This window comes from Sceloporus undulatus, chromosome 5 (genome assembly GCF_019175285.1).
Source record: "Sceloporus undulatus isolate JIND9_A2432 ecotype Alabama chromosome 5, SceUnd_v1.1, whole genome shotgun sequence".
In the NCBI taxonomy this organism is placed as follows: Eukaryota; Metazoa; Chordata; class Lepidosauria; order Squamata; family Phrynosomatidae; genus Sceloporus; species Sceloporus undulatus.
Genome location: NC_056526.1, coordinates 183,995,696 through 184,009,873, shown reverse-complemented (window position 1 = coordinate 184,009,873; position 14,178 = coordinate 183,995,696). Strand labels below are relative to the sequence as shown.

Genomic DNA, 14,178 nt, shown 5'->3' with positions numbered 1-14,178 from the left:
GTGGGCATTTTATTCATTGGCTGTAAACTTGTTGCTAGTGTCTCATTTTCCAACACATAAGCAGCTTTTCTTTATTTGTTAGTGTGAGAGGTTAGAGAAGCTACCAGGCTTGCACTGTGCTGATCCTCCTCTAAGCAGGCAATACCCCTTGGATCCTACTTTAAAAAGCAAGGCTTTAAAAGTAGCATTGACAGCACCTTTATATATGCCATAGTAAGCCTATAATCTGAAATTATGCTACAGCAAATTCTTACAAGCTTTGATTTTTGATGTAAAAGTTGCCATTTCAGGGGGAACTACAGAATCTGAAATTGCTCCCAACCTTAAGTTAAACGTATTTGTATTCACATTCTTTGTTCCTCAATCTGCCACTTGTTTGGCTGCATGAGAATCACAGGGCAACTACTTTCCTGAGACAAATCTGGCTATAAATCACATGAAGGGTTCTTAAAAAGTCCTCTATAGCTGTGATCACAGCATCATTAGTGATGGCTGGTTTGGTCCACTGTTGGTGGAACAGTGAATCCACTCGACATTTTTGATCTGGATTTTTTAAAAAGTGCTGAACTTTATTCCCCAAATAGGTTCAGCACCTTGGATAGCTCACATAAAGCACTTCAGAAATAATCCAGGCTTACACTGCTTTAACTGCCCTGACTCTGTGCTATGGAATTCTGGGAATTCTAGTTTAGAGAGACATTGAGCTTTCTCTGTCAGGGAGCTCTGATGTCACAAGAAATTACAGTTACCAGGATTCCACAGCATGATGCCATGGCAGTTAAAGTGGTGTCACATTGGATTATTTTTACAGTGCAGATGCAGCCCTAGAACAGTTGCCTGCTCACTAATGCTGGAGCCATCACCCATCACAGGCCTTCATTGATTGGGCACCTGGCAGGATTCACAGTGCCATATACAACAATTTGGAGGACACAAAAACAAGGATGCTGTGCTGGTCTGTTGGGTAATAATGGATGTGATCCTTACTATTACTTCTTTAACAGAAAATTTGGTATCCATGCCAGAAATAAAGTGGAAAGGACAGGAATAGGGGTGTGTGTTGTGTGCCTTCAAGTAATTTTTGACTAATGGATATCCTCAGACAAATCTATCATGGGGTTTTCTTGGCAAGATTTTTTCAGTGGGGTTTGCCATTGCCTACATGACACAAAAAGAAGAGCAGCTGAATTTGGAAATCCCTGCTAGTTCTTATGGTCTTCCAGTTAAGTCTTAACCAGGCCTGATCACACTCAGCTTCCAAAATCAGTTGAGAAAGGTTGTGATCAGATTGGTATGGTGACATGACATTTCATAGCGGGCCAAGATATCATCAAAAAACAAAGAGATCCTCGCTTAAGGGATATTGAAGCCCAAAAATTACCCAAAATGTCATCAAACAGGTCACTGACACACACACACATGCATGCACACACACACTGACATTTTCTTTCAGTCCCCAAATCTCAAACATTGCAGTAACTTAAAATTCAGTTGAGCATTTAGAAATACAGTTTAGGCATCCAAAAAAAAGGGCAAGCAAAGTGACCAAAGGAATGCAAGCCCAGCATATTTCTAGGTGTGAATTATTTTCAATGTCTCACTGTCTGCAACATCAGAAACATCACCTTTTGGTGGCTAAGAAAAGGATGAAGTGATTCTCCTGGAATCACAGAATCTTTGGACTTTTTCATGCGGAGAGGTATGTGTTTCCATCCCAAAAATAGTTAGTGTTGGCATCCCAGAAAAGCAAGAAAATTTGCTAATGTTTATCACACATAGAGCACAACAAGGGGTTAAAAGCACATTAATTAGGCAAAAAAGTGGGTTGAAAGCAAATTTGGGTTTCAGATGGATGAGGACAAATCCCGTTGCTAGCTTGGAAATAACTTTTTTGCGCATGCTTCAAACTGTCACTTCCACAAGTGCACACACACACACACACACACACACACACACACACACCAGAGAAGGAAGGGAAACCAGGGAGGAAAATCCTCTTTGCCCCAGAAGCTGTTTCAGAGGAAGGAAGGCTGAGGTTTCCCTTTGCAAACTCCCATAAATCCACACACAAACACACACACACACGAGAGAAAGAGGAGGTAGCTGGTCCATAAACCTGCCTGATTTCAGTGAGGGCTGAAACTCCCAGATGCCCTCCTTTTCCAGGACATAGCCCCCATTTCTCCTTCCTATACAGGAGGAATTCCAAAATGTCCTCTCTCTTGCTCTCCCACCAGCTATTCCCTGCTGCAGGAGGAAGGAGACCAGCCGTGTGAGGGAAAGAAATGTGGGTGTGTATACATCTCTTTAAGAACAAGGCTGTCTCCTTCTCCTTGGCACAGCAAGGAACCCTGGGAAATCTGAGAACAGGGAGAATCGGGAACATGGTTTTCAGACAGCTGCTATTACGTGAAGAGAGCAAATTCATGAATGAACTGAATATGAAAACATGGTATTTTTGCAAAAACGCTTATTCCCCGATTCACCTCACTTTCTGTCTGGATTCTGACCAGTTTGTGCACAGTGTCGTATGAAAAGCAATAGAAAATTGTCCCTAATGCCCTGGATGATCCTGCATTGAGGCCAGTTTAACCTTCCAATTTTCCCTGCGTGAAAAAGTCCATTGAGCTGGAAGAAATCACCAAAGATCCAGCCAACAATCAGCCTCAAGGGCTTCTACCCACTTCTGGGTTCTTTCATTTTCTGTTTCTGGTGGTCTGTATGGCCTCTGAAAGATCTGAAGAGCAGAAAATTGGCCCTGGATCTTTATAGTTGCACACACCCCATTATGTTGCATGTATTACAGCAGAATGTAGCATTTAACAGTCTTATGTAACTATTTGGCCTGTATATCTGATCTTAAAAGCCAATAAAAAAGAACTGTAAACAATACTGTCAATATTCTGAAAGGATATGTCATTAACACAAACACACAGCAGCTACCAAAGGCAAATTAAGGTACTAAGAAATTACACACTATTCTTACAGAAGGTTGAAATTAGCTAGAAGAACATCCCCAGCCTGCATATTTTTCCAGAAAAGCAATAAATTTTAACAGAGCAGAATAGGAAATGGTTTAGATTTTTTAAAAATTTGAAACTCTTCCATAAAATAAAGTCTGCTACCACCACTTTAAAGACAAATTTGGGGACTATTGTCAAAAGTACCATGTCCTTAGTCAGCAACTAATATGAAGGAATGGCCAATTCATAAACGGAGGTGAAGACCAAAGGCCTCTGGATCCCATCTCCTACATTAGGTTTTTGACACAGACCTTCACACAGCGTCATGGTTTGTAATCAGTATTTCACCAACAAACAAACAAAAAACCTTCCCTAGAAGCCCAATAGCTTTCAGCTGCTGATCCCAATGTTACATTTATCTGAATGTCTGCAAAGATGAAGCAAGCTGCAATTGTAAAGTAACCTGATCCCATCCCAGCAACAGAAAGCTTTATAAATTAATTTCTACCATCTGGAATATCACTCAGAGCCAATCAAGAAGTCTGTGCAATTGCTGAGAGGAAAAATAACATAACCACTCATTCTGATGAACCCACCGCACATAGAAAAATTACAAATAATTTGTGGCCAACATCAGCATTAATGGAAGCCATCTTCATCTACTTTCCATTGTGAAGAGTGATCTAATTAATTCTACGCATCAGACAATGTGAGCACCTGCTCAACATCCCATCAGTATGTTATAGAAATTAAAATTAATGGCCTAAGCCTCCTGTGATGACCCCCCCCCCCCGCTTCCTGCTTCTTATAAAATTCCAGTAAATGAACTCTTAGTGTAAGAAATCTACTCCCCTATGAAGTCATACAGACTGCCTGCAACAAGTTTCACATGAACTCATGCTGGCCGAGCCAAAGCCTTATCTGAAAAGGATAAAGGTGGAGCTTTCAAATGTTTTCCATTCCTTGCAAAACTGGGTTATCTTGTAACATATCCCAAAAACCTACCAGGTTAGGAATCTAAGACTATTTCACCTATCAAGAAAAGAATGTCCCACAAAGGGCAAAAAAGGAGAAATCCTTCACCAGTCATGACACCCCTTTCTAGGAACGGATGTGGGCAGGGAGAAAGAAAAACAAGATCAAGACATTCTTTGGACATTTTATTCTAATTCAGTAGGAACATTGTGAGTGCTAGGATGGGAGCACCTTCTGAAGGTGTGAGCCAAAAATGAGGCAATAATGTAATACAGGGTGTAGAAACCCCAACCCATGGGCTGCATTCAGTCCACAAAAGAGGGGATTCCTATCTGTCTCACCAACCTCTCCCCCAGATCTCTACTCTTCTCCCCCAGGCAAGGAGAAAAAATACTGTCTTATTTGATTACAAATTGGTGCACTCTGACACCCATTTTGGGGGGCCCGAAGATACTCAAACCACTGGATGTACCTATTAACTTCTTTTTGGCCTATGTTTTTGGCCAAAATCTGCCTGCAAAGACACACAAATCACCACAAAAGCATAGCAGTTTGAGTCCTCTTGCCCCCTCACACTACTCCAGTCTCCCTAATCACCCTAAAACAAGCTACATCAATTGTTGTTGTGCTGAGAGCAATGCTGAGGCCTGTGGAAGAGTCCCTCACCTCCTATATAGCTAGGAAGACTGGGGCCAGACTATGGAAAGGACACTCATGTGGGAAATGGGCTGGGACTGAGCATTTCCTTAGACACTGTCAGGGAAAATTAAAGAAATAGGGGAAGAGCAAGAACTCTTTACTGAACAACAACAACAACGATCTATATTTATATTCCCCGCCTCTCCCTGCAGATCGAGGCTGGATTACAACAATAAAAACAACATTACAAGATTAAGAACTACAATATCATATAAAATATACTTAATGAAACAGTACGCTACCAATACAATACATTGACTAAATCATCATTTAAAATATATATCTTTACAAATAGAGGTGGAATATTTCTAACTCTCTTATAACAGATTGGGTGGATAGGCCTGCTGGAAGAGATCCATCTTAAGTGCCTTCTTAAGGGCATCTAAGGTGGTAATGAGACAAAACAAAAATTGGATCCTATGAGCTCCTCAAGATCCAAATTAAGACAGGATCCCAAAAGGGCACAAGACAACAGCAATGGATTGGGCACATGGTTCCCACCAGCACAGAGTCAAGCCTATGCTGGGGGGGGGGGGACAAATGAACAAAGAAATTCATGTTTAATTAATCCAAAGTAATGGAATCTGCTGATATTATAGTGCTGTTGTGGTTGCTACCATAAGTGTTTGTTCCCAGTAAGAATTTTAGGGGAAAAGTCCTAATATTTCTTAATGTGTTAAGAATTTCTGCAAATCCACTGAGAAAAAAGGAGGTATTTGCTAGTATCATTACAAGTGAATGAATGCCTTCACAGCACCAGATTGCCCATGTCTTTAAGAACCCATACACAAATTAACTGCATGAAGCATTACTGTCACAACTCACAGGCAGTGTCAGCGTTTTCAGAGATAACAGGATCATAGCCTCACAGATGGAAGGGAGAAAGCTGTCAGACAGAGTGGGGCCAGCACAACATGAGATGAGGCATGCAAAAGTCAGGTCCCCAACAGCATCCCCCAGAAAAAGAACTCCCATTCTTCAAAAGGCAGCAACAACCTGATGCTCAGCTTGGCAGGGGCTTTTCACTAGGAAAGGATCTGCTCAGACTAAGGAACTAAAACCCCAGAACCAAGACTTTATTGAACAGCTGCACCTGAATAGCAGATGGATAGACAATTGGCTGCCAACTCACCACAGTTGTCCACTCCTGCTGGCGACTCCCATCATCCCTGGACATCTATGGACACATCTAGTGTCTAAAACTGTTTTTGCTACCCTTAGCCTTTCCAGACATTCAGATCATCCTTTCTTTGATTAAAAAAATAAAATGCCAATTGCTTCTCCTGAAAGCTTCCAGAGTCTCTTTCACACTATTTCACACCATACTGGGCGGGGGGACTTTTGTCACATGGTTTTAGAACCAAAGTCCTGCTTAAATATATAAAAAGGTTTCTGCCTGCCAGCAGAAAGAAAACATAGACAGGGCCAATCAAACTCCAGTGGGAGGGAGTTCCACAGAACAGCCAGTGAGAAGACTGTCCTGTGACCTCACGAAACCTAACTGTGATGGTAGTGGGACCAAAAAAGTGCTCCCAAAGATCTTAAGACTCAGGCACTGCACAATTATAGCACCATGATTCCACTTTAACTAGCAGGGCTGCATCCTCTGGAATCCTTGGGTTTGGTGAGACATTAGGTGAGGCATTAGATCTCTGTTTGAGAATGCTAAACAACCTTTCATAAAATTACATAGGATGCAACCATGGCAGTTAAAGTGAAATCATAGTGCTATAACTGTGTAGTGTGAAAGGCCTCCAAGAGTAGCAATTCAATTTTTAAACAGGTTATACCTCCTGTACTCCTGTACTGCTTAACGTTTTTAAAATCCATTTTTCAAAAGCAGAAGAGGACATTAATCCACTTCTGGGGTTTTGCTGTTGTAGTAGTTCTTTGACAGTTTGAGCAGTTTGTGTGTCCTACCATCAGAGGGTCTGGGATCAGATTAACTGCTAATAGACCCATTGCTCACCCTGGCTACACAATAACTCCCATCATACCTATGGCATCCTAGAGCTAATGAGAACTGCCGTCCAACAACAGCCAGAGGACCATGAGTTCCCCCAACCCCTGTTATACAAACCCATTAGGTGCTGCATAAGTCCTCTGGATGAAATGAAATGATGCTAAGTCAGCTAGTGGGGCTTGCCAGGATGCCTAGAATGGTGCTCCTGAAAAACTAGCTCTCCATTTCTTTCAACAGATACACTGGCATGGTGATGCAGAAGATAAAACAAGAAGTCACCAAGATTCTATGTTTCTTTGAGACCCATGAGAGGAATAAAGTAATCAGTCCAAATAGGCTTTCAGGGGTGCTGTGCATATATTCTCTTTGGGTTTCTCCTGTCTTTCCACTGGTAGGAGTGGAATACATTAATGATTTATTTAATGATTTTGGTGCCCCAGCAAAGAATCTTGAGATCAGAGATGTTGAGTCAAGCTGTGCCAGGAAAAGAGTAAGCAGTCAGCTCACATCACAATGAAGCATAGCATATATTCAAGAGAGTCAAGAGAGGGACATTTATTTGCAAAAACAAGGCCTTGGTCCTCTGATGATTTACAACATGTTATTCTCTTAAGCATCCCCTACATCTCTACACTGTTGTTGTGACAAAAAAGGGGTAACCATAGGCAGCAGCTTCTTAGTAGCATGTATTGGTTTAATGGATGAGTTAAAAATATAGTCAAAATATATTCATCCCTCCAACTTTGCTGGGTTAAGGGCACAGGAGCCCATGAATGTGGAAAAACTACAAATAACAAAAACACTATGTTTTTACCTGAGAGAACACCTCTCTAGGAATCTCTAGGTCTTCCAGTGCAACTCTGTGGCCAACATCTGCCAGACACTGACCAAAGAATTGCTCTGGAGGAGCTACAAATGTGTAGGGGAGTGTCCTCTCTAGGAATCTCTAGAAGTCCTTCAGTGCAAATATTGGTTAAAGTTGACCATAGTTGCACTGGAAGATCTAGATATTCCTAGAGAGAATTATATTAATAAAATCTGTGAATAATCAAAACCGCAAAAGTCAAAGCCACAAATGTGGAGGGATGAGTGTAATACTGAGACAAAATCCCATATTATAATGTACATGGTTTTCATATGTGGGAAATAAAGTGAAATGGTTCTTGTGCTATCATCCTGTTTCACAAAACAGCTAATTTCAGTCCTAGAGGCTCTTTGAAACAACTAGAGGCTATTTCATACCAGAAAAAAATATAATAAATGCATGTAAATATGGGAAAAACTTGTCTGAGTGCCCATCAAACTATAGAGTGTGTGGTTTTTTGTGAGTTTTGTGGGCTATGTGGCCATGTTCTAGAAGAGTTTCTTCCTGACATTTTGCCAGCATCTGTGGCTGGCATCTTCTGAAGATGCCAGCCACAGATGCTGGCAAAACATCAGGAAGAAACTCTTCTAGAACAAAAAACTATGGATGCCGGCCATGAAAGCCTTCGACTTCACATACAGAGTGTGTGTTCCCATGATACTACTGTATATACTCAACTATAAGTCGACCTCATGTAAGAGTCAAGGGCTGGTTTGGGGGCCAAAATTATACATTTTTATATGACCCATGGATAAGTCGAGACAAAACTCACAGGCATGTAACAAAGGATGTAAAAGACAAAGCATAGGAAAATGATACAAAACTTTGGTAGGCCTAAATATTTGCATTCAGCCTAAAGGCTGGATGGAGAAGGAAGGAACTATGGTAAATCATGGCTGTGCAATGTATGGGGGAGGCAACCAGGCACAGATGCCAAAAAGGATGAAAAGGCAAAGCAAAGAAAATGGCAAGTGTGTTAGCAGTAATTATAGCCTGTAATTTTAATGTGATAACTTTGCCTGATTTTAACCTAGAAAAACTTTAAAACATACACAAATAGCTTATTCAACTCCTTTAAACCCAAATCTTTTGAGTCAATTATTAGATTAAAATGTCTACACTTACACATTAGTATATACAGTACATATACAGTTGGCATCAACTGTAGGCCTTTATATGAAATGCACCAAAAATTATTTTAAGTTCTACTCTTAGGTGTCAATACTTTTAAAACTATAGGACTATTTTCAGCACACCAAGCCTTCCCTGGCAACCAAACTCTTACCTAGCCCCAACTAGAACAGACCTACTGAATCAATAGAAACCTAGTAAATCAACACTTGTATGAACTCCATTGATTCAACAGGTCTACTCTAGCTGAAATTAACAATTGGATGTACACATTTATTTCCTTCTCGGGTAATTGCTACAAGAACTTCATGTATCAACAATCCCTGATTGAGCTTAATGGCTTTTACTCCCGGGTAAACCCAAAGCTAAAATGTGGGAATTTGGCAGCAAATGCTATCAAAACATTTTAGTAATGTTGGTTGGGGTAAAAAAAATGTCCCAGTTCATCATGGGAAACCATTCTAGAGGGTGTGAAGTAAAAAAAAAATTGACAACTTTATTTAGCCTTGCAGGAGAGGACAAAAACTGATCTGCAGCTCTGCTGAATGAGGTCTGAGGAAGAAGGAGGGGAAAGAAAGCCTCTCATCATAAAAAGTCGTGTCCTGATCTGAAAGAATCCCTCAGGGGGAAAAAAAAGTGATCCTCTTAGAGCCAAAAGCCCTGCCCCCTCTGGCCCTCCATGGCCTTCTCTCAAAGCCAACCCTGCTGGCCTCATTTAGTGTCAGGTTCTCCGAGTGTGTTGCCGGCTGCATTATCCACACACACAGCAGCGATATTTAGTAAGTGCTACTAAATAGTGTGTATTCCCCAAGCAAACCCAAAGCCCAACTACTGTGCAAAAGATGCATACACTATAACTTGGAAACAGAGTAAAATGATAGCACAGTGCAGGAACAAGCACCCCACAGACATTTTCCAGCGTGGAACTATGATTCCATTTTCTTTAAAAAGCACAAACCCATTTATCATCACTGCTACTCTACTCTCACTTTGCAAGAAGATTAGGTTGTCTCTCCTGGTGGGTCCTCTTGACCATGAAAAGAGGTTTTGGTCCATTTAAAAAAGTAACACAAAACCCGCACACACAGAGCCAACCCCTTGTTTATCCCCTGAGACAGTTTCTTACCTTCCACCTCCTCGTCATCGCAGACATGCTTAAGGAAGGAGGCCCCTCTATCCAACACCGCCTCATCCTCCATCCTGTAGTAGTAGAAAAGAAAGAAAGAGTGTTCAGACTTTTCTTGGAGGGAGCTGCTCGAACTGGCCCAGCTCCTGGGCAGGTTAACTTGCAGGCTATTGTTCATGTTACAAGAGAGCAGAGTTGCTTTTCACTCCAGGCTTGCTGCTCCTTCATAAAGCCTTTTCCCCCCTTTTCTCTGTTAAATGGAGGGTGCTCAGCTCCTAGCCATGGGAAGACATGGCAATACAGGCAGGTGGAGGCAGGAGGGAAGTAATCACAGCTAGTAGCAGCAGTGTCCCCCCTCCTTCTTTTTTCTTTTCTTTTTAATTAAAGAGAAAGCACAGAGAAAAGAGAAGCACAGAGCTGCGCGTAGGCAAGAGCCTGTTAAGTAGTGTTCACGTCAAAGATCTCCTGCAAGGCGGATGTCCACACAAAGATCTACAGAAGGTGATGTGCAGGAGACAGAGAGTGCGTGCAAACATCCTGAAAGCACAGAAGCCGCCGAGGCTTCCACCAGACCCTTAATACCAGCAAAGCACACTTCTTCATTGCAAGGCAAAGCTGTGTGTCACATGTTGGCCTTACAGAAATCTGACATCTGAGGATTATCCAGAGACCAAGCTCCAGCAAGTCAGGCCATCAGAGCAACAGGGCTCATTTGCATGTGTTATATGGTCACTTGTGTGCAATTTTTTTCACTTCCTGTCCTCCTGTGGCCCTTCACTTTTCCCAAACCAACCTGTAATAAACAAAAATAGGGCTACAGTGTGTAATCAATTGCACACATTCTTTTTAAAAATAATAATAAACTATGTAAAAAGGAACCCCATTGCATTTTTATATGCATCTTTATGAACTGAGAGGTTGATTTTTGAAATACAGGTGCAAAAAAAGTGTAGATAGCAACTATCATCTTAGGAGAGGTACTTTCCTTGCAAATGGAAATATTTGTTGAAGATGATTCTCTTTCAGCACAATACAGAATTTGCTATGCCACCAGAAGCAATAAATATCACCTTGCACATTTTCTAAATAAGTTTATCTCATGATCATTCCAGCACATTGCAGATAAGCAACTAGAGAATCAGAGATGAAATGTGACCTGACCACATTGCCAATGAAACACATATAGATGAATGGTGGGAACCGAATACACCATGACACTTGTCAATGCTAGGCATTAACAGATCGCATTTTACTCCATCATCTTACATCCTCTCCTCAATATTGCCCTCTGGGAGTCTGAATTATTAACCAGCATATGTACTATATCAGGTGCTGTAGGCTGTATTTCAGAGGAAGGAACTGGTAAAACCACCTCCGAGTATTCCTTACCTAAGAAAACCCTATGAAATTCATGGGCTCACCATAAATTGGCAGGTGACTTGAAGGCATACACACACACATATACAGTCAGCCTTCCACATCCACTGAGGTTAGGGGCACAGGACCACCGTGAAAGTGAGAAAAGGATGAATAAATCTTACCACTCACAACTATAACACAAACAAAAAGTAGCATTCTTGGATGCCAACTATGCATGCTGGCTGTGAAAGCTTTCAACATCACAGTGGTGAGGGTCCTTCAAAAGGCAGAAGCGGGCACCTGTGAGGGTTTCCTGCTGCCTCTGCTCATGCCCTATGCCATTTTTAATAAGGATTTACAAACCTCACTGCATTTTCATAATCTCACAGTCTCCTGAGGCTTGCAGTCCCTATTAAAAATGACATCAGGCTGCAGCAAAGAAAGCAGCAAATAATCCATGAATAATCAAATATGCAAAAATCAAATCTGCAAATGTGGAGTGGTGACTGTATTTCCATTTCTCAGCAGCTTTGGATCTTTCTTCCACTAGTTGTAAATTATGGAAATGTTCAAGGGATGTTGGGACCAAGAGAAGCTCCCTGCAAAATGCTTCTGCCATGTATCTACAATAAAAACAGGTAAAAAGGTACCTCACATAATATGCAGTAAAAGCAAATTCAAGGTAAATCTTTAACAATTATCTGTTTTTATTCTACTTTCAGAATTGGCCTTCTATGCTGGTGTGTACATTGAAGTCATTTCTGACTTATGGCGACCCTGATGCAATCCTCTCCTAGAGCTTTCTTGGCAAGGCTTCGTCAGAGAATGTTTACCATTGCCTTCTTCTGAGACTGAGAGAATGTAACTTAGCCAAGGTCACCCAGAAGGTTTTCATGGCTGACTTATGAGTTAAACCTGGGCCCGTTACAGACCGCCCAAAAGGGGTGGTCTAGGGCCGCTGCCGGTTGCAGTGTGGAGGAGTCGCAGCAGCCAAACCGCGCGACTCCTCCACGCTGCAAAGAAGGAGCACGAAAATCGCACTCCTTCCGGCAACCCGGAAGAGACGCCGCAAGTACCAAAGCGCGCACTCGCAGCATCACTTCTGGGCTGCGACGTGCGGACGCAGACGTCCGCTACGTCAAAATGGCGGCAGCTGTGTGGAACAGCTGCCGCCATTTGTTACGAACTCTGTCCGTAATAGGGTAAGGGGCGTCCTAAGGACGTCCCTTATGGCGGTGTGTAACGCGCCATAGTCTCCTGGAGTCCTAATCCAATGTTCAAACCACTACATCATGCTGATTTTCTTGTGTTCTGTAGACTTAACAATTATAGGCCAAATTATTTGTAAATATTTCCACACAGAAACAAGATTTACATTGTTCAAAGTGTGACTGTTAGTGTGCAAAGGTTCACCATCCTTGTAGAAGAAGTTTGATCACTTCTCACAAAGAAAAGTGAGATGTGAAGTTGTATAGATATGGAGGGAAATCACATATGTATTAAAACAGGGAGATTCAAGTTCACGTTCCAAGCCAACAATTTCTTGGTCACCGTACTGTCTTGCCTAGCAGTGGTGGCTGGTGGTGCCTGAGACAGTGGATTAATGACTCCATATTCAAGTTTAGTCAAAACATTAAAAGAGTTGTCCAAAATCCTGAACCGCATAACAATCAGAATACCATCATTCCACCCTGAACATACACAAACTCATCTGATTTTGGAAGCTAAGCAGGTTTGGGCCTGGTTAGTACTTGGTTTGAAAATATGTTTCAGCACCCTGTATAATCTCTTTAAATTTTGAACTAAATCCCAAGGTGGAGTCACCACCCCCATTGACTGGGTAGTCATTGGCCATCACTGTTGACTAACTTCAGGAAACTGCTTGTACAAAACTAGGAACAAATTTAGAGCCCCAGCTTTGTTTTAAAACCAAACAGAAGAATAGGACTGCATGAGTTCTTCAGGACCAATAAATATAATTCCTTTGCAAACAAATCTTGTAGCACTAGACATCTAGCTTTAACTTCATTCATCTGGGGAAACAGATTTAAGATTATACAAAAGCTTATGCTACCAATGTCTTTCTATCAGTTAGTCAGTTAGTTAGAAATCCAGTATTAATCAAACTAAATGCTGGAGTAATGTTTTCATTAAGTATAAATCATCTTCTTGAGAGAAACATAGCATCCCTATGAAGATGATACTATGGCCTGAAACAGATGGGCCAAATAGAGCAGCTTTCAACTGCTTTGGGGCATGGCATTTAGACAATGCAAGCCCCTGATGCACAAGGCCGCCTAAGGCAGCCCAAAGCCACCAGCAAACGGAGCAAATGTAATTTGCGCCTGGAGGTCCCAAGCCGATCAAGGCCAGAGTAGCCTCTGGCCTCCCCTTTCAGCCCGTCTGCTTTGGCCTTCTGATAATGGCACTTGTGTAAAGACATAACAACAAATGCCAAATTTTCTCTGATTTCTATACTTGCGTTGAATTTAGCAGCTTTTGTTCAGCTGGGCAAAGAATCATAACATACCCAGCTCACTCAACAGCATCATGATCAATTCATAAGCATGCTATTTTTCAACAATACACCATGCTCAAAACAGCTTACAACATGAGAGTAAGACAGTAACATTAGGGTAACACACAACAAAAACGTACCATATTTTCAAAGCAATTCTTTAACAATTAATTTTAAGAAAAGAAAATATCAAAGTAAAAGTTCAATTCAATACAAAATCTACTTTTTCATACCATCAATAAAGAAACATTTTCTTGTACCAATATATTCCCCATTCTACTGTCTAACATTCTTTATTAACGAAATCAAACAAAAAATGCATAAGCACAATCAAAATCAGAACGAGTCAAAAATTAGACAGATCTATTAGAAAGCTGTAGTAGCTGTTCTGTGCCTTCACGTCATTTCTGACTTATGGCGACCCTAAGATGAATCTTTCATGGGGTTTTCTTGTTATGATTTATTCAGAAGAGGTTTGTCTTTACTTCCTTCTGATGCTGAGAGAGCTGTACTTCTCTAAGGTCATCCGGTGGGTTTCCACAGCTGGTAGGGATTCAAACCCTGGTCTCCAGAATCATA

The 14,178-nt window shown here is 41.4% G+C and overlaps 1 protein-coding gene across 5 annotated transcripts in view; it reads right to left on the bottom strand.

Moving 5' to 3' along the window:
• The window catches only part of SLC4A4 (solute carrier family 4 member 4), a 243,332-nt gene that overhangs the window by 185,295 nt on the left and 43,859 nt on the right, over nt 1–14,178 (bottom strand). For all 5 annotated transcript variants that reach the window (XM_042470501.1, XM_042470504.1, XM_042470503.1 and 2 more), the window contains one exon: nt 9,723–9,796. In XM_042470501.1, coding sequence (XP_042326435.1) covers nt 9,723–9,796 — 74 coding nt within the window. The remainder of the gene's footprint in view (nt 1–9,722; nt 9,797–14,178) is intronic.